General features: G+C 37.2%; 1 protein-coding gene across 5 annotated transcripts in view; it reads left to right on the top strand.

Moving 5' to 3' along the window:
* Positions 1-23,865, top strand: part of atp2b3b (ATPase plasma membrane Ca2+ transporting 3b) — a 53,985-nt gene that overhangs the window by 21,246 nt on the left and 8,874 nt on the right. The window contains exons 4-21 of one of the 5 annotated variants that reach the window (XM_059527663.1): positions 1,143-1,400; positions 1,671-1,796; positions 5,698-5,823; positions 7,733-7,774; positions 8,363-8,527; positions 12,511-12,725; positions 12,929-13,171; positions 13,833-14,074; positions 14,167-14,401; positions 14,485-14,664; positions 14,778-14,865; positions 15,538-15,644; positions 15,914-16,105; positions 16,966-17,179; positions 17,453-17,664; positions 17,874-17,981; positions 19,405-19,587; positions 23,164-23,277. In XM_059527663.1, coding sequence (XP_059383646.1) covers positions 1,143-1,400; positions 1,671-1,796; positions 5,698-5,823; positions 7,733-7,774; positions 8,363-8,527; positions 12,511-12,725; positions 12,929-13,171; positions 13,833-14,074; positions 14,167-14,401; positions 14,485-14,664; positions 14,778-14,865; positions 15,538-15,644; positions 15,914-16,105; positions 16,966-17,179; positions 17,453-17,664; positions 17,874-17,981; positions 19,405-19,587; positions 23,164-23,277 — 3,050 coding nt within the window. Of the gene's footprint in view, positions 1-1,142; positions 1,401-1,670; positions 1,797-5,697; positions 5,824-7,732; positions 7,775-8,362; positions 8,528-12,510; positions 12,726-12,928; positions 13,172-13,832; positions 14,075-14,166; positions 14,402-14,484; positions 14,665-14,777; positions 14,866-15,537; positions 15,645-15,913; positions 16,106-16,965; positions 17,180-17,452; positions 17,665-17,873; positions 17,982-19,404; positions 19,588-23,163; positions 23,318-23,865 lie in introns of all 5 variants that reach the window. The other 4 variants (XM_059527661.1, XM_059527659.1, XM_059527662.1 and 1 more) reach the window with 4 other exon arrangements.

Here is a 23,865-nt window from a genome sequence, read left to right as displayed (position 1 = left end):
TTTTATGTTCACCCTAGGCTGCATTTATTTAATCAGTAACACAGTAAAGGCAGCAATGTTTGTGCTCAAGAAACATTTCTTAGTATTATTTATGTTTAAAATTTGCATAATAATAACGCTGCATTTTCTCAGACACTGACAATAGCATTTCTTTAAGGCCTTTTGATTCAGAACACTATATATGAACATTATAAATTACTTTTACTGTCATTTTAATCAATTTCCCTATCAATTTAATTGCTCTTATTCTAGAAATTCCATTTCTTTAAGAATAGTTTCCCAAACTTTAAAACAGATGTGTGTAGATATTAAAATAAATAAATAAATAATGAAGCACACAAGCTTCAATCTTTAGTTGCAAGATGGCAAACTTGAATTGGTATGAAACCACAAAAAGAGACCACAGAGCAAATCGAAAGACATTAAAGAAATGCTTATCTTAGTATCTGCAAAATAAGTGTTATCATGATACCTTAGTCTAGCTAATCAAAAGAGCTTTCCTTAAACGGATTGTGCTATGCTTGTTAGCTTGCAAACCGAAAACACAAAGGCCCGGTTTCACAGACAGGGTTTAGACTAAGCCAGAATTGGACCATAGATCAATTAGGACATTTAAGTAATTTTTATAAACATGCTTAGAAAAAAACATTACCGATGTGCACCTTAAAACTAAAAAGGCACTGATATATTTTTAAGATCAGTCAGTGCAAGTTTATTTCAGTGGAAACAGCTCAGACTTACATTTTAGTCTAGGACTAGTCTTAAGCCCTGTCTGTGAAACCAGGGGAAAGAATTTTAAAGATTTTTTTTTGCCTGTGTAATTTGTGTTGTTTAAAATGTTAAAAACATATTTAATGCCTTTGATGTGATGTTTAAATGACTTTAATTAGCATGTTTCGGTGTTTAATAATAAATACATGCTCTATAATTTCTAATTAGGCACCAAAAAAATCATCTCAGCCCATTAAAAGTCATCTCAGCTGGGGACCAAGAACCAGATAGCACACGTATGTCTCCAAGAAGCCTGTTAAAGAGCTCTTCATCTGAAAATAATTGCTCCCAACAAAAAGCAAACTTCAATCGATCAATCAGAACCAAGTATTTCAGACGTCCATGTAATAATGAATTTCTAACCTCTGCAGGTTGTGGAACTGGGGGAGGAGGAGTTGAAGATGAGGGGGAGGCAGAGGCAGGATGGATCGAAGGGGCGGCCATCCTACTATCTGTCATTTGCGTGGTGCTGGTGACGGCTTTCAATGACTGGAGTAAAGAGAAACAGTTCCGGGGACTGCAGAGCCGGATCGAGCTGGAGCAGCGATTCGCTGTGGTGCGCAATGGAAACGTCATCCAGATCCCTGTCGCAGAGATGGTGGTTGGGGACATGGCCCAGGTCAAATACGGTCAGTTTCCTGCTCTGCTGAAGCCGGAGAATGGAATAAATGCTGAGATTAGGCTTAACTCATCTATTATGAGGAAGGTGTGGATTAACACAGGGGTATTTTTAGAGTAATGTTCACATTTCCACAAATCACAATTGGAACTCATTTGTTGATAATGTACTCTGTGCAATATAGCATTACTGGTAGGAACAGTGAATGCTTTTTGGCTTATTAAGGATGCTCTACTGATCACGGGATATTTATTTGTCCCAATTTTGTTTCCTCCTGCAGGTGACCTCCTACCTGCTGATGGGGTCCTGATTCAGGCAAATGACCTGAAAATCGACGAGAGTGCTTTAACTGGTGAATCAGATCATGTGCGGAAGTCGGCCGACAAGGACCCCATGCTTCTCTCTGGTAAGCATGCGTACGTGTGTGTGAATCATACAGTAGATTGCTAGATCATATTTAATGGTTGTCTCAAAATGATTTGTGTTTCGGTTCACAGTAAAGCTGAAACCTGAATGAACCATGCATCTCATGCTTCACTCTAAAACTCACAGCAATTTATTTATTTGCCTGCATTCAGTCAAAATGAAAGCTTTAACATCTGAAAATGAAGAAATTAAGATAAAAATAGTAACTACAACCCGAATTCCGGAAAAGTTGGGACGTTTTTTAAATTTTAATAAAATGAAAACTAAAGGAATTTCAAATCACATGAGCCAATATTTTATTCACAATAGAACATAGATAACGTAGCAAATGTTTAAACTGAGAAATTTTACACTTTTATCCACTTAATTAGATCATTTAAAATTTAATGCCTGCTACAGGTCTCAAAAAAGTTGGCACGGGGGCAACAAATGGCTAAAAAAGCAAGCAGTTTTGAAAAGATTCAGCTGGGAGAACATCTAGTGATTAATTAAGTTAATTGATATCAGGTCTGTAACATGATTAGCTATAAAAGCTTTGTCTTAGAGAAGCAGAGTCTCTCAGAAGTAAAGATGGGCAGAGGCTCTCCAATCTGTGAAAGACTGCGTAAAAAAATTGTGGAAAACTTTAAAAACAATGTTCCTCAACGTCAAATTGCAAAGGCTTTGCAAATCTCATCATCTACAGTGCATAACATCATCAAAAGATTCAGAGAAACTGGAGAAATCTCTGTGCGTAAGGGACAAGGCCGGAGACCTTTATTGGATGCCCGTGGTCTTCGGGCTCTCAGACGACACTGCATCACTCATCGGCATGATTGTGTCAATGACATTACTAAATGGGCCCAGGAATACTTTCAGAAACCAATGTCGGTAAACACAATCCGCCGTGCCATCAGCAGATGCCAACTAAAGCTCTATCATGCAAAAAGGAAGCCATATGTGAACATGGTCCAGAAGCGCCATCGTTTCCTGTGGGCCAAGGCTCATTTAAAATGGACTATTTCAAAGTGGAATAGTGTTTTATGGTCAGACGAGTCCAAATTTGACATTCTTGTTGGAAATCACGGACGCCGTGTCCTCCGGGCTAAAGAGGAGGGAGACCTTCCAGCATGTTATCAGCCTTCAGTTCAAAAGCCAGCATCTCTGATGGTATGGGGGTGCATAAGTGCATACGGTATGGGCAGCTTGCATGTTTTGGAAGGCTCTGTGAATGCTGAAAGGTATATAAAGGTTTTAGAGCAACATATGCTTCCCTCCAAACAACGTCTATTTCAGGGAAGGCCTTGTTTATTTCAGCAGGACAATGCAAAACCACATGCTGCAGCTATAACAACAGCATGGCTTCGTCGTAGAAGAGTCTGGGTGCTAACCTGGCCTGCCTGCAGTCCAGATCTTTCACCTATAGAGAACATTTGGCGCATCATTAAACGAAAAATACGTCAAAGACGACCACGAACTCTTCAGCAGCTGGAAATCTATATAAGGCAAGAATGGGACCAAATTCCAACAGCAAAACTCCAGCAACTCATAGCCTCAATGCCCAGACGTCTTCAAACTGTTTTGAAAAGAAAAGGAGATGCTACACCATGGTAAACATGCCCCGTCCCAACTATTTTGAGACCTGTAGCAGAAATCAAAATTGAAATGAGCTCATTTTGTGCATAAAATTGTAAACTTTCTCAGTTTAAACATTTGCTATGTTATCTATGTTCTATAGTGAGTAAAATATTGGCTCATGTGATTTGAAAGTCTTTTAGTTTTCATTTTATTAAAATTTAAAAAACGTCCCAACTTTTCCGGAATTCGGGTTGTATTATAAGTTTACAATATGCTATAAATAATTTTATTATATACTTGTTTTTTTATTTTATAGTATATATATTGTTTAATATTTTATTTAATAATCTCAGTAAAGTACTGATTATTAATTAACTACATGAACTTACTATATAGGGTTAGGATTAGGGTTTGGCTTATAGTCACATGAATGGACTAATGCATAATTTATTGTTATTATAATAGGTAGCACATGTAACATAGGTAACAAGGACACCTTAAAATAAAGTGTTACCATATTAAATAACAATTGATATTATTTTATAGTATTATTTAATGTGTAGTGTATATGTGGCATATGAAAACAAGTGGACAGAGTTTTAACTGTTTTAACTGTTTTTTTAACTGTTCACTTTATGGTTATTGAAATAAGTTATGAAAGAGGATTCAAACCGATGTTCTGCAATCCCTAACAAAATCACTGTTCTAGAATGATTACTTCTTTACAAATATACTGTACCTAGTTGTCTAGTAAAAATGTCTGCCTGTATATCACAAAAAATTAAAACACTGGTAATGTCAGTTGTTTTTCCAATATTGTGCAACACTAGTTCCAATGAGGTCTCAAAATAGAGTTACTGTACCATTACTGATGTACATTTTAATGATAGATGCAATTTTTGATTATTTAAATATCCTCAGCCAAACAATCTCTTGCAACCTTTAAGTAAGAGATATTTCTTTGATCCACAAAATTAACGGGTTAAGCACCCCATACGTCTGAAATCCTCTGCTTTGAGCCAGTTTTATTTAACAATTAATTTTAACTTTAATCATAACTCAGTGGTGCAATGAGCTTCCTAACTCCCACCTGGAGAGAGTGGCTCACATTATTTGAGCCAATCATAAAACTAGCCAATCAGAAATGCTCTATGTCTGTGAAACTTTTTTTTTTTTTTTGTGGACATGACTTTGGAAGGAGGAGTTTAGAAAAGCGGTCAGTGTGGTGGAAGTTAACAAAATAACAAACTTTAACAAAAAATAGATTCTAAATAAAGTCTTATGGCCTGTTCACACAGAGTATGATAACAATAATTATACCTATAAAGTTTTAATAAATGCCTGATGCCTAGATAATCAAGTCCTTAACCAAGCTATGACAATATCAGTCTCTGGATGAATTTTAAGGACATTTTTCTCCTGCACATGAACAAAAAAAAAAACATTGAAAGTCAATGGATTCTGACTGACTTTCAATGTTTTTTGCCTCAAAAAGAGTTTGAGCATTTAAAGTGGCAGGCAACATACAGTAACTGCAACACATTATTGTCTGTAGGTGTGAATGCTAATATTGTTATCTGTATAGGTATAATTCTTTAGGCCTGTAGCAAAAACTCGCTGTAAAGGTTGATGCCCATCACTTTCCTTAAGAGACTGATCAACCTTTCTTAAAAGTGTCTAAAGTAGTTTTGTATTCTGCTCTCGGCTGTGCTCCGTCAGCTGTCAGTCAGCAGCACGAAGCACCCAGAGCGTCCGCATTCTGTGTGTCAGAATAACTGAGATGCTGCAGTGGCATCCAGATGTTGTTAATTAGATCTGAGAATCTCTGTTTCCTGCTGTGAGCACTGGTGCATGCCCTCTCCCTTCCTCCATGCTATTCTTAGACACTTGGGATGATAACTCCATTCTCTTTATGAGGTTGTCCTACTCTACTGAAGATATTATTGAATAATATTCCAATTATATTTTTTGTGAAGTGGATGCATGGAGGCTGTTGTTGTGCGCGGTCTGGAGTCAAATGCTAATGGTGTACTGCAGCAGGCCAGGCTGTCTGTATTTGTAGATAAAATAGTCAATGTCTAAATGGAATAGTTGAGAAAATGTGAAAATAATCACAGAAATATGAGCTGCAACAACTTTTTTGTTTTTAGCCAATTTAAATTTGTGCACTAAATGTAAAATCAGTCAGTAGATTCTTGTCAAGGTAATTATAGATTAAGATTTTTAAACTGTATAGGGTTTATATATATATATATATATATATATATATATATATATAATTCGTCTACATTGTGTCTTCTCCTAAATCTGTCTGTCTCTCTCAGGTACCCATGTGATGGAGGGATCAGGGAGGATGCTGGTAACTGCAGTTGGAGTCAACTCTCAGAGTGGCATCATATTCACTCTGCTGGGAGCCGGGGAAGGGGAGGAGGAGAAGAAAGAGAAAAAAGGTAGGTGTAAGAAGGAAGAGCATCAAACGCCAACCAAAAGACACCATAATACTCCGAGAAAATGCTGAGGCTAGTGTAGGATGTAGTGAGAATGACTGCACACATTGTGAGTAGCACTACCAGACAGTGGAGAATGGAGAGAGAGGGGGTGGGAGATCCGTACATATAAGAGAGATGGGTTGGATATGAATGGAGGACCAGTGGGCTCGAAGCCTGCAGGAATATTTATGAATGGTAAGACGAGCAAGAGAGACAAGCAGATCTCTACTGCTGCAAACTTTATGGCCCCTGTCATGGGTAATTTAACCTGCAGCCAACAGAGAGGAGACTGGAGTGAAGGGAATAGAGAAGGATTAGGAGTTATATTGGAAGAGGCCGATTAATTATTCAGAGAAAGGGAACGAAAGAGAGAAACGGAGAGAGGGAAAGAGAGCAAAGGTTGGATGTGGGTGGATGAAGGATGAAGTGGCGCCATGTTCTGTTATGTGTCATCAGCCACGGAACGGACTAAGAAATGCCTCACAATCACAACTCCATCGTCGTTTTTGCTTTTGTGAAAGTGATTTGGAATATTTCTACATCATTTCTGATACCCATAACTGTAGATTAGTAGAATGCACATAGAGTATGACAAATAATGTAAGCAACCCTTTTATTATTCACTATTTAAGATTTGAAGTTAAAATCTATTTGAATGCATGAGGGACAGTGTATATTTAGTTTTTTTTTACACACTTCAAAGATTTCTGAATTTTTTTTATATAAATATTCTACATTGTGCCTCAATTAGCAGGTGGCCATAAAAAATACATGTATAAGAATTAGGGCTATCAATAAATTTATAAAATAATTACTCAATGTGTTTATAAATCACAATAACATTTTAGTTATTTTGTTTTTTTTGTCATTTTTAGTAATTGTTTTTTAAATATGTATGTATATTTTTTATATATTTTTATTTCAGATTTAGTTTAAATTAATTAAGCTAAATTAAAATTATAAATGTTGCCTTGGCAACTAGCTGAAATACAAATATTATTTTATTTCAGTTAACATTTATTTTATTTCAAGTAACATTTTTCTTTATTTATTTTTTGTATTTTAGTTTCAGCTTTAGTTAACTATTATATAAATATTTGCTGATCAAAGCCCCCAAATTATGGTAATTAATAGATATTATATAGGGTAACCTTAAAGATGAATATATTTTTTGCTTAACAAAGTAGATTCAGTAGATTTTAGCTTTTATTCTTTCTGCAGTATTTTTTAAATTATTGATCTACTGTATATCTCTGTCCGTTGCTTTGTGTTTAACAGTTTTTCAGCATCTTGCCCCATCAGTGCTGTATTTTAGGACACTAAAAGTGAAATGTAGTTAAAACACATCTTAAGATCCCTCCGTTCTGTTCATTATCATCATTAATTTGTCTTTTCTTACTTCTACCACCACCCAATCCTAACAATTTCCCATGATCCCCTTCCTCCACACCTGCTCTATCCCGTTGTTTCACTATCCAATCAGAGGACAGTAGTTACTCACTAACAGCTATGGCCAAACCGAGTGGCATCACCAATGGTAGGTAATGCACAGCCCTGTTGTTGTCCACTGGAGTTACAGAACACCTTTAGCATAGATGAAGTGACTACAATAAGCACTAAATAGAGTCGGATTAGCCCAGCTTGGAGCACATTCACAATTTTAACATGTCAAGTTTAAGAGCTCAGCTCAATGTGTGTGCCATATGTTTGCGCTTGTGTGTCTGTTTCCATAGCTCTGTGCACTCTCATTTTCCCCACGCAAGAACACTGTGTGCCCTGTCTCTCATTCTGGCTCTGTCTGTCGCTTTTTATTCCCTTGTTCCCCCTCTATCTCTCTCTCTCTTTCTCTCTCTGTCTTTCTCTCTCACAGGCAAGCAGCCAGAGGCAGCTGTGGAGGCCAATCAGAATAAAGGTACCACAGGGATAGTAGAGTAGATGAATGGAGAGAATGAGGGGTTAATTATTTTCTTGTTGTGGAAAATTTCTTTTGACTCCTCAGTTACGCTGTTGCTATATGAGGATAGCAACGGGAAATATAATCGCTAATACCATGTATGCACACAGCCAAATACATAAAGAGGCAGAAACACACTCTTAGTGTAACATCACACTAGGTAGTTCAACGGCTTACACAACGCTTCCTTGCGTAGTACATTGTAACCGTAGTTCATTGTTTTTGGTGTCGAGAAAAAGCACCCAAACACATTTTGCTGAATAGTGCCAGCTCTGTAGAACTTGAGAACTTGTTGTGGTCCGACTCTAACCAGCGTCATTGTTTATGCTGTGCGTGTTTACATTTGTCTTGCTTTTCCTTCGTTGTGTGTCCCAGTGTATGTATGTATACATCTTTGGGTGTAAAGATTCAGTGTGTGGCATGAAGGTATTCAGAGCTTTGAATGAGTCTCGTTTATGCCGGTGGCCTCTCACGATGCCTCCGAGTTGTGACACGACAGATTTGTTGTCCATATGTAGTGACGCTAACTCATGTCCCACCCACCAGCCAAAAAGCAGGATGGAGCCGTTGCCATGGAGATGCAGCCTCTGAAGAGTGCGGAGGGTGGAGAAGTGGAGGAGAGAGAGAAGAAAAAATCCAACGTGCCCAAGAAGGAGAAGTCTGTACTGCAGGGCAAACTCACTAAACTGGCTGTACAGATTGGCAAAGCAGGTGCGTGGGACTTCTTGTGGCCAATTACGAGGTGATGTCATACGGAAAGATAAATCACCTCACTCTGACACACTTACACTCTGCTGGGCTGATCCTATTGTCTTTTTTTTCTATCCACATGCAAATCTATATTCAGTGTTGAAGAATGTTGCTTAAAGGAAAAAGTGGTAACACTTTCTATGAAGCCAATATTTATAATACAACCCGAATTCCGGAAAAGTTGGGACGTTTTTTAAATTTTAATAAAATGAAAACTAAAGGAATTTCAAATCACATGAGCCAATATTTTATTCACAATAGAACATAGATAACGCAGCAAATTTTTAAACTGAGAAATTTTACACTTTTATCCACTTAATTAGCTCATTTAAAATTTAATGCCTGCTACAGGTCTCAAAAAAGTTGGCACGGGGGCAACAAATGGCTAAAAAAGCAAGCAGTTTTGAAAAGATTCAGCTGGGAGAACATCTAGTGATTAATTAAGTTAATTGATATCAGGTCTGTAACATGATTAGCTATAAAAGCTTTGTCTTAGAGAAGCAGAGTCTCTCAGAAGTAAAGATGGGCAGAGGCTCTCCAATCTGTGAAAGACTGCATAAAAAAATTGTGGAAAACTTTAAAAACAATGTTCCTCAACGTCAAATTGCAAAGGCTTTGCAAATCTCATCATCTACAGTGCATAACATCATCAAAAGATTCAGAGAAACTGGAGAAATCTCTGTGCGTAAGGGACAAGGCCGGAGACCTTTATTGGATGCCCGTGGTCTTCGGGCTCTCAGACGACACTGCATCACTCATCGGCATGATTGTGTCAATGACATTACTAAATGGGCCCAGGAATACTTTCAGAAACCACTGTCGGTAAACACAATCCGCCGTGCCATCAGCAGATGCCAACTAAAGCTCTATCATGCAAAAAGGAAGCCATATGTGAACATGGTCCAGAAGCGCCGTCGTGTCCTGTGGGCCAAGGCTCATTTAAAATGGACTATTTCAAAGTGGAATAGTGTTTTATGGTCAGACGAGTCCAAATTTGACATTCTTGTTGGAAATCACGGACGCCGTGTCCTCCGGGCTAAAGAGGAGGGAGACCTTCCAGCATGTTATCAGCGTTCAGTTCAAAAGCCAGCATCTCTGATGGTATGGGGGTGCATAAGTGCATACGGTATGGGCAGCTTGCATGTTTTGGAAGGCTCTGTGAATGCTGAAAGGTATATAAAGGTTTTAGAGCAACATATGCTTCCCTCCAAACAACGTCTATTTCAGGGAAGGCCTTGTTTATTTCAGCAGGACAATGCAAAACCACATACTGCAGCTATAACAACAGCATGGCTTCGTCGTAGAAGAGTCCGGGTGCTAACCTGGCCTGCCTGCAGTCCAGATCTTTCACCTATAGAGAACATTTGGCGCATCATTAAACGAAAAATACGTCAAAGACGACCACGAACTCTTCAGCAGCTGGAAATCTATATAAGGCAAGAATGGGACCAAATTCCAACAGCAAAACTCCAGCAACTCATAGCCTCAATGCCCAGACGTCTTCAAACTGTTTTGAAAAGAAAAGGAGATGCTACACCATGGTAAACATGCCCCGTCCCAACTATTTTGAGACCTGTAGCAGAAATCAAAATTGAAATGAGCTCATTTTGTGCATAAAATTGTAAACTTTCTCAGTTTAAACATTCGCTATGTTATCTATGTTCTATTGTGAATAAAATATTGGCTCATGTGATTTGAAAGTCTTTTAGTTTTCATTTTATTAAAATTTAAAAAACGTCCCAACTTTTCCGGAATTCGGGTTGGACATTATCAGTGTATTCTTAAGGCATTATAATGAATGCATAATGCATTATAAAAAAAAACTTGTAATATGTTATGTATCATCTAATGAATATTCATAAGAACAGTTTTAATATATTATAATATTTACTTACCTTTTAAGAGTATGATGATTTATAACACAATGAACATGTTGCATCCACTTTTACAATTGATTATATTTCTCATAGATATAATGTATTATAAGTCTCATATCTTGCCATTTTTCTGAAGCTACTTTACTTAAAGAGGTCAAAGAGCACTTATAAGTAGTAATAATAATAATAATAATAATAATAATAAAAATTATCTCAAAAAGCCATAAGATCAGATATCAGATCAGATGACTGTGTAATATGACACAGTGATTAGAGTATTAATACTGTATGTCTGTTACTGTAAATATATTCTAACACTTTATTTTGATGGTCAACCAACAGATAAACTGACTATAAGTGTCTTTGCAAGTACGTCAGCTTATTCTACCGTACTAGATTCAACTATTCTTGAGCATACTAATAGTCTAATGAGAGTTAGTTGGCATGTCATTGCAAAGTTGCTTATAGTTGATTGATTAAGAGGATCATCAATAAAATGTAACCATATAAAAAATAGCATTTCTTTCAGTTGGATTATTAAGCTCACATCAATTGATTAACATTAGCTCCACAGGAAACACTCTAATAACACTCAACATCTAACCACTCACAAGCTGTAGTAAGATACTGTGCAGATCTTAAATAAACAATGTCAAAATTTGATATAGTCCATTATACTGTAAATGACGTAGATTTAATATGGTGTTCATTGTGTGTTATAAATAATCACACTCTTTTAACTTATAACCACAAATATGTAATTATTATGATTATTGTTATGTTTATTCATGAGTTGATATAACATATTATAAGATTTTTTATTATGCATTCATTATAATGCCTTATAATGTATTATAAATATAGGCTCCATAGAGAGTGTTACCCAAAAGGTTACTGTGACAGTATTCCATTACTTCTTAAAAAAGTAACTATTTGTGCTAGATTTTTAGTGGCAGGTAACATGTTAAATGACTTTTGTGCTCAATTTTCTCATTGTTAACTGAAACACTTGCTAATTTTGTTTCTTTGTTACTCTTTATGGAATAACATTGTCTTACTTTTGTTACATATTCTCTCAACAATAGTCTCACTGTTAGCTGCGAGGAAGCCCTTGCTAAATGTGTTACATTGTTACTTGTTATGAAATGTAACACATTACTTTTGTTATGTTTTGGTGCTTTTGTTATTTTATGGGAAGTAACATTACATTTTGTGCTACATTTTCGAACTGTTAACTAAGAGGAAGCTCTTTCTAATTGTGTTACATTGTTACATTTTACTTTTTTTCTTTTACTGTTGTTATCTTTCTATGGGAAGTAACATGTTTGTGCTACATTTTCTCTGTATTAACTCAGAGGAAGTACCAGCTGATTGTGTTACATTGTTATTTTCCATGGAATGTAACACATTGGATTACTTTTTGTTACACAATCTCACAAGTAATGGAGTGTAAGTGCTGATTAATTGTTACTTTTTATGGAAAATAACGTTACATGTTGTGCTATATTTTATCAGTGTTAACTGTGAGGAAGTACCAGCTTTTTGTGTTACATTGTTATTTTTCGTGGAATGTAACACATTTTAATTTAACATATTCTTGCATTATTGAGAAGTTATGGCTAATGAATTCGCTAATTGTTATGAAAATGAATGTGTTAAGTTACTTTTGTGAAACATTTTCTTACTGTTAATTAAGCAGAAGCACTAACTGAAAGTGCTGTGACAAGTATGGTAACCCATATTCGCAGTTTATGCTACCTTAAGGATGCATATCCAAACATTAGGCTACAACTTTGTAATGTTGTAACTTTTTATGAAAAGTAACATGTTAAATATACGTTTTCACTTTCAATCACAATTATTTATGACGCACACAGATAATCATCATTATATATATATATATATATATCCCTATTTTTAGTTTGCATTAAATAATCAGATATTATACTGTAATATTTTTAAGTAATGCATTATTTTATTTGTTATTTATAGTCAATTAACTGACTATAGATTGATCTGCAAATATCCTTAAGATTTATTTGATTTATTATACTGTTTTGTTTGAAGGTCTTGTGATGTCAGCCATTACAGTTATCATCCTGGTGCTGTACTTTGTGATCGAGACGTTTGTGGTGACAGGGAAGAAATGGTTGCCCGAGTGCACGCCCGTCTACGTGCAGTATTTTGTCAAATTCTTTATCATCGGTGTGACAGTGCTAGTGGTAGCTGTGCCTGAGGGTCTTCCACTTGCTGTTACCATCTCCCTGGCCTATTCAGTTAAGGTGAGAGAGAAAGGTGCACTTTGTGTGTGTGTAAACAGCATATCAAATGTATTGTAGCGCTAACAGAATACATAAGCAAATTTGAACAAAATAAACACATTTTTCTCTGTATGTTTTTATTTATCATGTATTATTTTTTAGCATGTTTTGCTTTTGTCAACACCGTTTTTCATCACCCAAATCTTTTATTGCTGTTAATTCAGAAAATGATGAAGGACAATAACCTAGTGCGTCACTTGGATGCTTGCGAGACAATGGGCAACGCCACTGCCATCTGCTCTGACAAGACCGGCACCCTCACCACCAACCGCATGACTGTAGTGCAGTCCTTCATCAACGACCAGCACTTCCGTGAGATCCCCGACCCCAGCCAGATCAACCCCAACAGCCTAGAGATGTTAGTCAATGCCATATCCATCAACTGCGCTTATACCTCCAAGATCATGGTGAGATATTTGATATCATGAATTTATTATTATTGTTTTTTTTTTATTCAGCTAGTTTTAGCTGGTTAAGCCCTGGCTGAAATGGTCTTCAGATGGTCTAGCTGGACTCCCAGCTGAGCCAAGTTACTTGCATGTAATCTGTTCATTTTACAGTACAAACACACAACAGAGTTTGCCAGAACTTTACTATAAAAAATATTTTTTAGGGTTACAGGATGAACTTAAATTTACTGTAAAAGAAATTATGGTATATTCCATTAATTGATATAATCTTAATATTACATCTTACTACTGTTTTTTACCTGTATAATATACTAATAACCAAGTCAAAAAATTTTACAGTATTTTGCTGTAAATGTACTTAAACTGTCCCCATTAAAGACTTTCACCATATATAGTAAGTAAACCAAATAACAGATAGTACCCTAGTATTTTTACAGTATTTTACTGACAAAATTACAAACATTTTTTACAGTTCTGGCTGGGAGACCAGTATGCCAGCTTTGGCTGGTAAGATTTATTTTTCAAGAGGGAAGCACTGTTAGCCTATTAAGAATTTACTGTTGTACCGACTTGTCAAATATAAATAGAAACTTCTTCAGTCCAGTTCTTTTCATAGTCTCTCCTCCGTGTTTCTTGCCTTATTTAAATTATTTTTCAGCCACCGGATGTGGAAGGTGGTCTGCCCAAGCAGGTTGGTAATAAGACAGAGTGTGGTCTTCTGGGCTTCCTGCTGGACTTGAAGAGAGACTACGCCCCTGTGAGAGAGCAGATCCCAGAGGAGAAGCTTTACAAAGTCTACACTTTCAACTCTGTACGCAAGTCCATGAGCACTGTGGTGCAGATGCCGGATGGAAGTTTCCGGCTCTACAGTAAAGGAGCGTCTGAGATCCTTTTAAAAAAGTTAGTAAACCACAACAGTAGCAACAAAAACCATAACATTGTTGGTTGTCATTAAACCTCTTTTGTCCTTCCTGCTTTCTTTTCTACCTCAGGTGTTCCTCGATACTTGGTGCTAATGGTGAAGCACGCAGCTTCAAGCCACGGGACCGAGATGAGATGGTGAAGAAAGTGATCGAGCCCATGGCGTGTGAAGGCTTGCGAACCATCTGCATCGCTTATCGTGATCTTCCCTGCGACCCCGAGCCTGACTGGGATAACGAAGCTGAAATTGTCACCGATCTGACCTGCATCACAGTCGTTGGGATCGAGGATCCCGTTCGACCTGAGGTACAGTATGCAGTGAGAACATGTTTCCTGTATCCTTGAAATGTTTTTTTCTCTTTTAAAGCATTTCTCTGCTCCACCTGCAGGTCCCTGAAGCCATTCGCAAGTGTCAGAAGGCGGGCATCACTGTGCGCATGGTCACCGGCGACAACATCAACACAGCACGAGCTATTGCTGCCAAGTGTGGCATCATTCAGCCCGGGGATGACTTTCTGTGCCTGGAGGGTAAAGAATTCAACCGAAGAATCAGGAATGAGAAAGGAGAGGTTTGTGTAAATTGAATCTCAGACATCTCAGCACCAAACCAATACAGATTAAAATTGAATCATGAATGTCCATGCTCTGTGTACGTGCATGTGTGTGTGTGCCTGTGTTATAGATTGAGCAGGAGAGGATTGATAAGATCTGGCCTAAACTCAGAGTCCTTGCACGTTCCTCCCCCACAGACAAACACACACTCGTAAAAGGTGAAATACTCTTTCTGCTCATCATTCTCAAACCTAGACTCGCTTGAATCTTACTGGACCCTACCATGTACGGTATTATGAGGTGTCCAAAATTGTTAAACTTATATTATATTTATATTTTAAATAGTTTTGACTGCATCTTTACACAAACATCTTTAGAACAAACAGATATCTAGATTATAGATTATAGTCAGTAAGATTTTTTAATGTTCTCTTATGCTCACCAGAGATGCATTTGTTTTATTTCTGTGATGCAAAGCTGAATTTTCAGCATCATTACTCCAGTCTTCAGTGTCACATGATCCTTCAGAAATAATGCTTATATGTTTGGTGCTCAAGAAGCAATATTTTATACTTTGTATTATTAATATTAAAATAAATAATGAATAGTATTTATTATTAACATAATAACTTGATTTACTGTATGTTTTGATCAGTTTATGCATAGCTGAATAAAATAATTTCTTTCAAAAAACAAACTAAACAAAAAAATTGTGGCAGGAGTGGATTTACATTGTAAATTTGACCCACAGTAGGGCACAACATACAGTCAATAAAAATATATCAGACTGATGAATTCATGTTCTGTGGTGACAGTAGTTGTATTCAGTGATTGGTCAAGGTTATGTGCTAGCTGGTAATTGTTTGCTGGGTGATGATGCCATTGTGTAGGCATCATTGACAGCACTGTGCTGGAGCAGAGACAGGTGGTGGCCGTAACTGGTGATGGGACCAATGACGGGCCGGCTCTCAAGAAGGCAGATGTAGGCTTTGCGATGGTAAGTACATCTGATGAACACTTCCCTCTAATCTATTCATACATATTCGTCCTTCCATCCAAGAGGTAGTTGAGAAATGAGTAATGGTAGGAGATGAATATTGATTTATTAGAAGCTCTACTTATATCATGTCCACCTAAAAAGGGTGTATGATAACACAGGAAGATCTCTGATGAATAAAAGCCACTTTTCTCCAGTGAATCTGATTTTGATGCATGTATTACAGTACCTAAATCTCTTGCTCTTTCTCTCTCTCTCGCCGTCTCCAGGGTATAGCAGGCACTGATGTAGCTAAAGAAGCCTCTGACATCATCCTGACCGATGATAACTTCTCCAGCATTGTGAAGGCTGTCATGTGGGGGAGAAATGTGTATGACAGCATCTCCAAGTTCCTGCAGTTTCAGCTTACTGTCAATGTAGTGGCCGTCATCGTAGCTTTCACCGGAGCCTGCATTACACAGGTAGCACACACACACGAACCAATGTGATTTTAGTATTATTAATATGCTATTAAAGTATTTATTAATGTTTTAGTTTTAGCTTTCATTTTAGTTTTAGTGATTTTGTGATGTGTCTGTTTTATCATTTAAAAAAAGAATTCTATATAGCTTTAATTTTATTTCAGTTTTAGTAACTCATTGCTTCAACTTACATTTATTTATTATTTTAGTTCAAGTTTTTATGGAGTATTTATTTTCTTAAATTAAGCTCAGTTGACAGCATTTGTGTTACAGTGTTGTTTACCTCAAAAAATAATTTCTAATTGTCCCTCAGAAATTCAGGTTGTGGTGATGCACCACAATTTTTGGAGGATTTTTAAAAGCAGAAATTTGAAGCTTATATTTTTACAAAAGCACTTGCAGTCATTTTTCTGTTAAAACGTGTAATTTTAGGTGCTTGTCACTTTATATTTGTAATATTAGAGTTTTAGGTATCAGGTTATCATGTCAATGAAGTTGTAAAATTGGATATACTTCATTTACAAATGCAATTTATTTGAAACAACTGAAGGGAGGGCAAGGGAAATTCACTCACTTCAAACATTGCGTCTCCCCAAATCTACTCCTCAGATGAGTGCCCTTTGTCTTAGCCTGTAGCGTTGCGCTAAGTGAGAGATGGCCACTCTAGATTGCTGATAGCTGTGTCATGCAGGTTAGGAGAACTGACTGCAATGCACCTCTCAAGATCATAGCCCAATGAAGGAAGTTATAATAAAACCAGCCACTGAGCCTCCAGCTGGAGACTGGTGGTACTGCACACACTTCACTGGCCGAGAGCATATTTCAGTACCTTCATCTGCAATCTCCGTGTTTGTGTGTAGGACTCTCCACTAAAAGCAGTACAGATGTTGTGGGTCAATCTGATCATGGACACATTTGCCTCTTTGGCTCTTGCTACTGAGCCGCCCACTGAATCTCTGCTGCTTAGGAAACCCTACGGGCGCAACAACCCCCTCATCTCGCTCACAATGATGAAGAACATCCTGGGTCATGGAGTCTATCAGCTCGTCATCATCTTCACCCTGCTGTTTGTTGGTAGGACAGAGAGTTCACGCATCAAAATGTGTTGTTTTGCATTATTTATAAGATGAATAATAGTGTAGCAGCTTACAATTCAGACTTGACATTATAGTGTCTGCTAAGTGGCATATACTTACATATTCATTTAGCAGATGTACTGAGAGGGAAAGCAATGCTAGCATAAGCAACTGATCTAAAGGGGAAAAAATGAGTGCATGCTGAGTGCACCTTTAAAACTTTTAAGAACAGTTTAATTTTGTATGCCTTCATCTCTTTCTTCCTAACAAGGAGAGAAAATCTTCAACATCGACTGCGGCCGTAACGCCCCCTTACACGCACCCCCATCTGAACACTACACCATCATCTTCAACACCTTCGTCCTGATGCAGCTCTTCAACGAGATCAACGCTCGCAAGATTCACGGTGAAAGGAACGTGTTCGACGGCATCTTCAGGAACCCTATCTTCTGCAGCATTGTCCTGGGAACATTTGGAGTGCAGGTCCGGGATACCGTCTGCATTGTGCTCTATGAGCAGATTCTCCAGATTCCTGCAGAATTTGTACCCCATTGATTACAAAGTTCTGCACACCACAAAAGATTTTTAATCAGTATTTTTGTATTGTTTGCCTTTTGAAAAATCACTAAATTTCCACTGTGTGCTGAGTAAGTAAGTGTTGACTTTGTTTTGTTCTGTTGATCTGTGTACAGATTGTGATAGTGCAGTTTGGAGGCAAGCCCTTCAGCTGCGCCCCTCTCAATCTGGAGCAGTGGCTGTGGTGCCTCTTCGTGGGAGTTGGAGAACTGCTGTGGGGTCAGGTAGGACAGCAAGAGACAAAGAGAACAACTTAAAAGATCTTTGTGTGGCTGAAGGTGTCGGGTAGTTCATCAAGTTTCTGATTTTTCATATGAAAATATGACTTATGATTTATATATGACTTTTCCCCCAAAGAATCTGATTTATTGTCTGATATTTGGCCAGTTTGAAATTATTGCATCCGCTGATAACTTTGCTAGACTGCCTTATATCCTATATCCTGCCTAGAAACACGTTTTAATATATGTTTAGTTACTTTAAGAAAATATTAAATGTCAATTATTTTGTGTGCATCTAATATACTTTCCTTTTTAATTGTATTATACAGTACACAACATGACCACAAGTGTGTGAACACCCAAACTGTGTACCACATGTGATTTATTTTAAACCAGTGTTCATTAATTGGGTCTTGTATTGCTACAACAGCTTCTACTCTTCAGGGAAGGCTTTTTTCTACTAGATGTTGGAACATAGCTGTGCAAATTTGCTCCCATTAAGACACAAGAGCATCAGTGAGGTCAGGCACTGATGCTGGGTAATGAGGTCTGGCTCATACCGAATTCATCCCACGGGTGTTCAGTTGGGTTCAAGTTCTTTCACACCAGACTCAGTGCAGCATTTTATTGGTGGACAAGCTCTTTGGTTCTTATCCTACTGTGAATATTTGTCAATGGATTCATGATTGATTTTATGCATCTGAAAGTCTCATGAATTGGTGTAGCCAAAATAGACAAAAAGGTGCTAAAAGTGATTTTTAATAGATTGCTACCCCATTGCCTGACAGGTATCACAGACCACAGATTGATTGTTTAACCAGTCAAAGCCAAGGTTTTTTTTATTTATTTATTTTTTTTATATATACTTTCTGCCTGTCAATCATTTTGCATATTCTTAGGGCGGCTCCTGCAATATGGGCAACAGGAAGGAACTGGATTATGCAAGTTAAGCACCAATTCCAGCTTCATAAGCATTTTTCAGTTTTGTCTTGCAACAATGTTATCTTGCTACTACCAATTCTGACAGCTCAGCGTTATCTTTGTAGGACAGAGTTTGAAATGAATAATATGAATAATAAATGAATAATATAACACTAAAAACCAAGAATGAGTTAAGTGTTTTCATACATCAAATTTGAATTGTACAGGATGAAAAATAGGAAAAGAGCATACATAGGTAAATATATCTAATAGGCTTACCGTTCGTAAGCTTTTAAATGTTACTCAAGCTCAAGAGTTTTAGTAATGGGGGTGTGTCTAATTCAGTTTCAGTCAGATCCAGATTTGTAGCATTTAAAAAAAGATGAGATACAGTATCTACATATGTTTGCCCATGTATTGTATAAACTGTATATCCAGCACTGCTCATCATCCTACAGTATCAGTCATTCAACTCCTCTTAAACCAATTCTTATTTTCATCTCAGTTGATCGCGACTGTGCCCACTAGTCACCTGAAGTGTCTGAAGGAGGCTGGCCATGGGACAGGGACCGACGACATGACGGAGGATGAGTTAGCTGAGGACGAGGAGGAGATAGACCATGCTGAGAGGGAGCTACGCAGGGGGCAGATCCTCTGGTTTAGAGGCCTTAACCGTATCCAGACTCAGGTGCTGTGCATGAGACCCCTTACATCTGACCAATCAATCCCTATGTAGAGCTCTAGTCACCTAAGATAGTTTCCACAGACAGTAGAACATGTCTCCTCAAAGAATGCTCTTTTGCTTTTCTTTTTGTTTCCTCCTCTTCTATCCTTGCTCTCTCTAGACCCTCTCTGAATCACCAACATTAGTTCATCCTTGCCTTCTTCCTCTTCTCTTTCCTTTTCTCCTTATCTCTGTCTCTGCTTCCCACTGTTGGGACCCTTCACTAAATGCGTATAGATTTCCCCCAGCAAGAATCTATAACATTCCCTCCCCACTTCCCGTGCTCAGAGCTCTGTTTTTTGTCACTCTATTATGTAACTCGAGTCCTTTAAAGTCCTAATTTATTGCTCAGTAACTCATTTGGCTAAGAGTCACAGCACAGAATCGTTCGCAGCCCGGCGTGCTGCATGGGGCTTGAGAATAATGCTCCTCAGACTTGATAGAGCGCCAAAGATTTGATGAGGATCTGAACAATGATCTGAACAATGTCTGGGGATGCACCACTATTAAAGATCTGGTTGATATGATAAGCTGCTAATTATTTTTATGTTATGGATGTATGTAATTCTATACTATTTTGTTTAAAATAAAAAAAAATCTCAAATCTCAAATGAGTTCATTTTAAATGCTAAATGTGAATTTCATATTGTATATCATAATTTACAGTTTGAAATTAGGGGTTCAGAAGTTTGGGGTCAAAATATTTTTGTCTTTTAAGTCTTTAATGTTTACCAAGGCTACGTTTATTTGATCAAAATACAGTAAAACAGTAAAATTGTCAAAAAACATTATTATCATTATTCTGTTTTTAGCTAATTTTAAATTGTAACATTACTGTGATTGCAAAGCTGAATTTTCAGCATCATTACTCTGGATCCTTCGCCATCACCTGAACAATTAATACTAACACTTACCTGTTCTATTCTATTCTATTCTATTCTATTCTATTCTATTCTATTCTATTCTATTCTATTCTATTTAAAAAACCTTGCTATGCGTACTGTGCTAGACTAACTGAGACTTGTCACAGCACTTTTATATTGTTGGTCTCTGCTTTGGATAAAAGCATCTGCTAAATGACTAAATGTAAACGTTCAGAAATCATTCTGATATGCTGATTTGATGCTCAAGAAACAATTATTATTATCAATGTTGAAAACATTTGTGCTGCTTAATATTTTTGCAAAAACTGATATATATTTTTATATCTTTGATGAATAGAAAGTTCAAAAGAATAGCATATAGCTGAAAGAGAGATCTTTTGACATTTATCTTTACTGCCACTTTCATCAATTTAATTTGTTCTTGCTGAATAATAAAATTATTAATTTATTTCAGGAAAAAAAAAACTGGCCCCAAACTTTTGAACAGTAGTATTTCTGCTGAAACAATAAGATAAACTTCTAATATCTACTGAAAGAGTACTGGTTTATAGTGCATCCCTATCTTAATCATCAAGGCTTGTGATATTATCATAAATGTGCCTACTTTCATTACAGTATAAGGTGGAAAGAATATATTAGAATTAGTTCTTCTTTTGATTTGATCTGTATATATAATCAACCAAATGTGTATAATACTATCTTTATATTATACTATGTTTCTCTGTCCATTTTCTGTTCAATATCTCTATCTCTCTACAGTTTTCAACAGTGCTCACAGGTTTTTTTTTTATTATTCTTGAAGTAGCTTGATTTGAGTCCAAAGCTAAATTAATTTCCCTAAGTAGAACTGAATTTTTCTTATGCTAATCGTAGTTCTTGTTTTGGACTCCATCTGTGACTTCAAGTGAGATTTTCTCTCTTTATGTGTTTTAGTTTGCCTAGAATTGTTGTGTGCTTGCTCCTTAAATTGTGCTAGAAGAAACTTAATAGTGTCTTTGTGGAAAGATTTGTTGTGTGGTGCACTTGTGGTGAGTTGTTAGTTTTACTTTTGTTTCCTGAGCAGAACTGCACTAGGTACATATATGATGTTAAAGGTCAGCAGGCGTAGAGGAAGGTGGGTCGTGTTGCCTGTTGTTTCATGGCACTGTAACTTAAGAAAGAGCTTTTATAACAGAATGCTCTCAAAGCACATGCATGTATGATGCAGCACTCACTCTTTTTGGCCATGTTTTTGCCAATATACACCATCAGTGAGCAGACTTGATGGTACAGTAGAGCATTATATAGACATTTTTTTTAAATTTGGAGTGCCGGTATGGATTGCCGAAGTGCTTGTGAAGCTCCTTACAAGGTTTCCATCGATTCCCTCGACACTGAGTAGGCAAAACATGACACACATTATAGCGGCTGGCCTCATATCATCAGTCAAGCCTAATCTAATCATGGCTTTTATCCTGCGTGAATACTGAGGAGAGCACCTCCATTCCTCAGTGTTGTGTTTTTGACACAGGGTATTTGCAGATTAATTATCGATGAGGTCTTCTGCAAGACGATTGCATATTCTTACGGCATTTCCCATTTCAGTTTGGCCTGGTTTAACTTGTTCATAAGGGCTGCATGTAAAATTGATTCAGCGCACAAAGTGAGTTTTGGAAAAGTGAAACATTTGGGGTGGTTTGGTCGCAGAGGCATCTATTTGTTGTGTTAGCTTTTATTATTAGTAATGTTCAGTGAAATTATCTTGTGCTTTCTATTTGATCTTTTAACAAAGCCTTTTGAAAACAAAAGAATACCGCAGTGACCTCTGCACCATATTTCTGGAAAAACAGAACAGAATCCTGATAAATTAACTGACAATGCAGCAAGTTTCTTTAAGTGCAATGCTGTTTGCAACCAGTTGAGTGAATATGATATTCAGGATTATATATATATATATATATATATATATTTTTTAGAAAATGACTGAATAGTGTAAATGATATGATATTAGACTGAGCAAGTTATTACATTCTGATAAATGATTATAAATACTTTTATTTCCTTTGTTATACTATGCACCATTAAATCATTCTTAATAAGACCCAGTCCATGTACTAAGAAAGTAAACTGAGTCAATTATTATTTAATCATAACTTTCATTATGATCCTGGTGGCAGGTCCTTAAAGGGCTAGTTTACCCAAAAATGAAAATTATGTCATCGTTTGCTCAGCCTCACATTATGTATGATTTCTTTCTTCTGTGGAACCCAAAAGGAAAAATAAAAGTAATTATGCCGGCTCCCATGTTTCCACATAGTGACCCTATCTGTGAAGCCCCAAAAAGGACAGAAACAAGTAACAACTTTGTGTGAGGAAGGAATGAACTGAACAAGAATTAAATTGTTTTCCATATAAAAAAAAAAACAGTAAATGGATTTAGAACGACATGAGGAAGAATAAATAATGACAGAATTTTCATTTTTGGGTGAACTATCCTTTTAATGTCTCAAGATGTACCCCTTGGTACACAATGGCAACATAGCTTTGTTTTCTCCTACCGGGTGAAGTATCACAAGCATATATTCTCCTCGCTCTGCTCCCTCCTTCTTGCTCTTTCTCTCTTGTTCTTTTTTGCTCCGAAGTGTGTATATGATGTGGTTCTCTCTCTCTCCTGCAGATGGAGGTAGTGAGTACGTTCAAGAGAAGTGGTTCGTTTCAGGGTGCAGTGAGACGTCGATCCTCAGTGCTCAGCCAGCTCCATGACGTAACCAATATTTCTACCCCCACTCATGTAGTTCTCTCCACTGCCAATGCAAGCGTCGCTCCCGGGAGTGAGTTCCCTGCCTTCCCTACCTGTGTCAGACACAACACTCACACACTCAGAAACACTCACCAAACATGAAACTCTTACAAACACACACACACATGCTCCAAGCATTCCTCAACACCCCACCGTGTGTGCCGTGGTACTTCTGTTCTGTATTTGAAACCTTCTCTGTAGTTCTCTCTCTGTGATTGAGTGGCTCTTTGTAAGATGGCCTGTCTGGCTTTGACTGATCCTCAATGAGCCGCTGTTTGTGTCTCTTCCCCGAGTCCCTCCTCTTCTTCTCTCGATTTCTGTGTGCTGTCTTGCTGTGTCGGGCCTTTTCTCTTGTTGTTGGGTTCTTCTTTGTTGTCTGAAGGTGTTGGTTTTATTTTCCAATCCCTGTTTCTCGATAAGCCATTCTCTGTCTTCTCTCTGTCCAATATCTAAACCTATTACCTACAACAGAATGCGTACAAAACAGCGTTAGTGTTAGGTGTGTGGCAGAAAATATATTTTCTTTCATTTGAGTCTGATTTTTTATTTTTTTTTACGCTGAAGTGGTTGCTTTTTTAG

This window comes from Carassius carassius, chromosome 37 (genome assembly GCF_963082965.1).
Source record: "Carassius carassius chromosome 37, fCarCar2.1, whole genome shotgun sequence".
Taxonomy (NCBI): Eukaryota; Metazoa; Chordata; class Actinopteri; order Cypriniformes; family Cyprinidae; genus Carassius; species Carassius carassius.
Note: the sequence above shows the minus strand (reverse complement) of the source record. Positions and strands in the feature narration are given on the sequence as shown.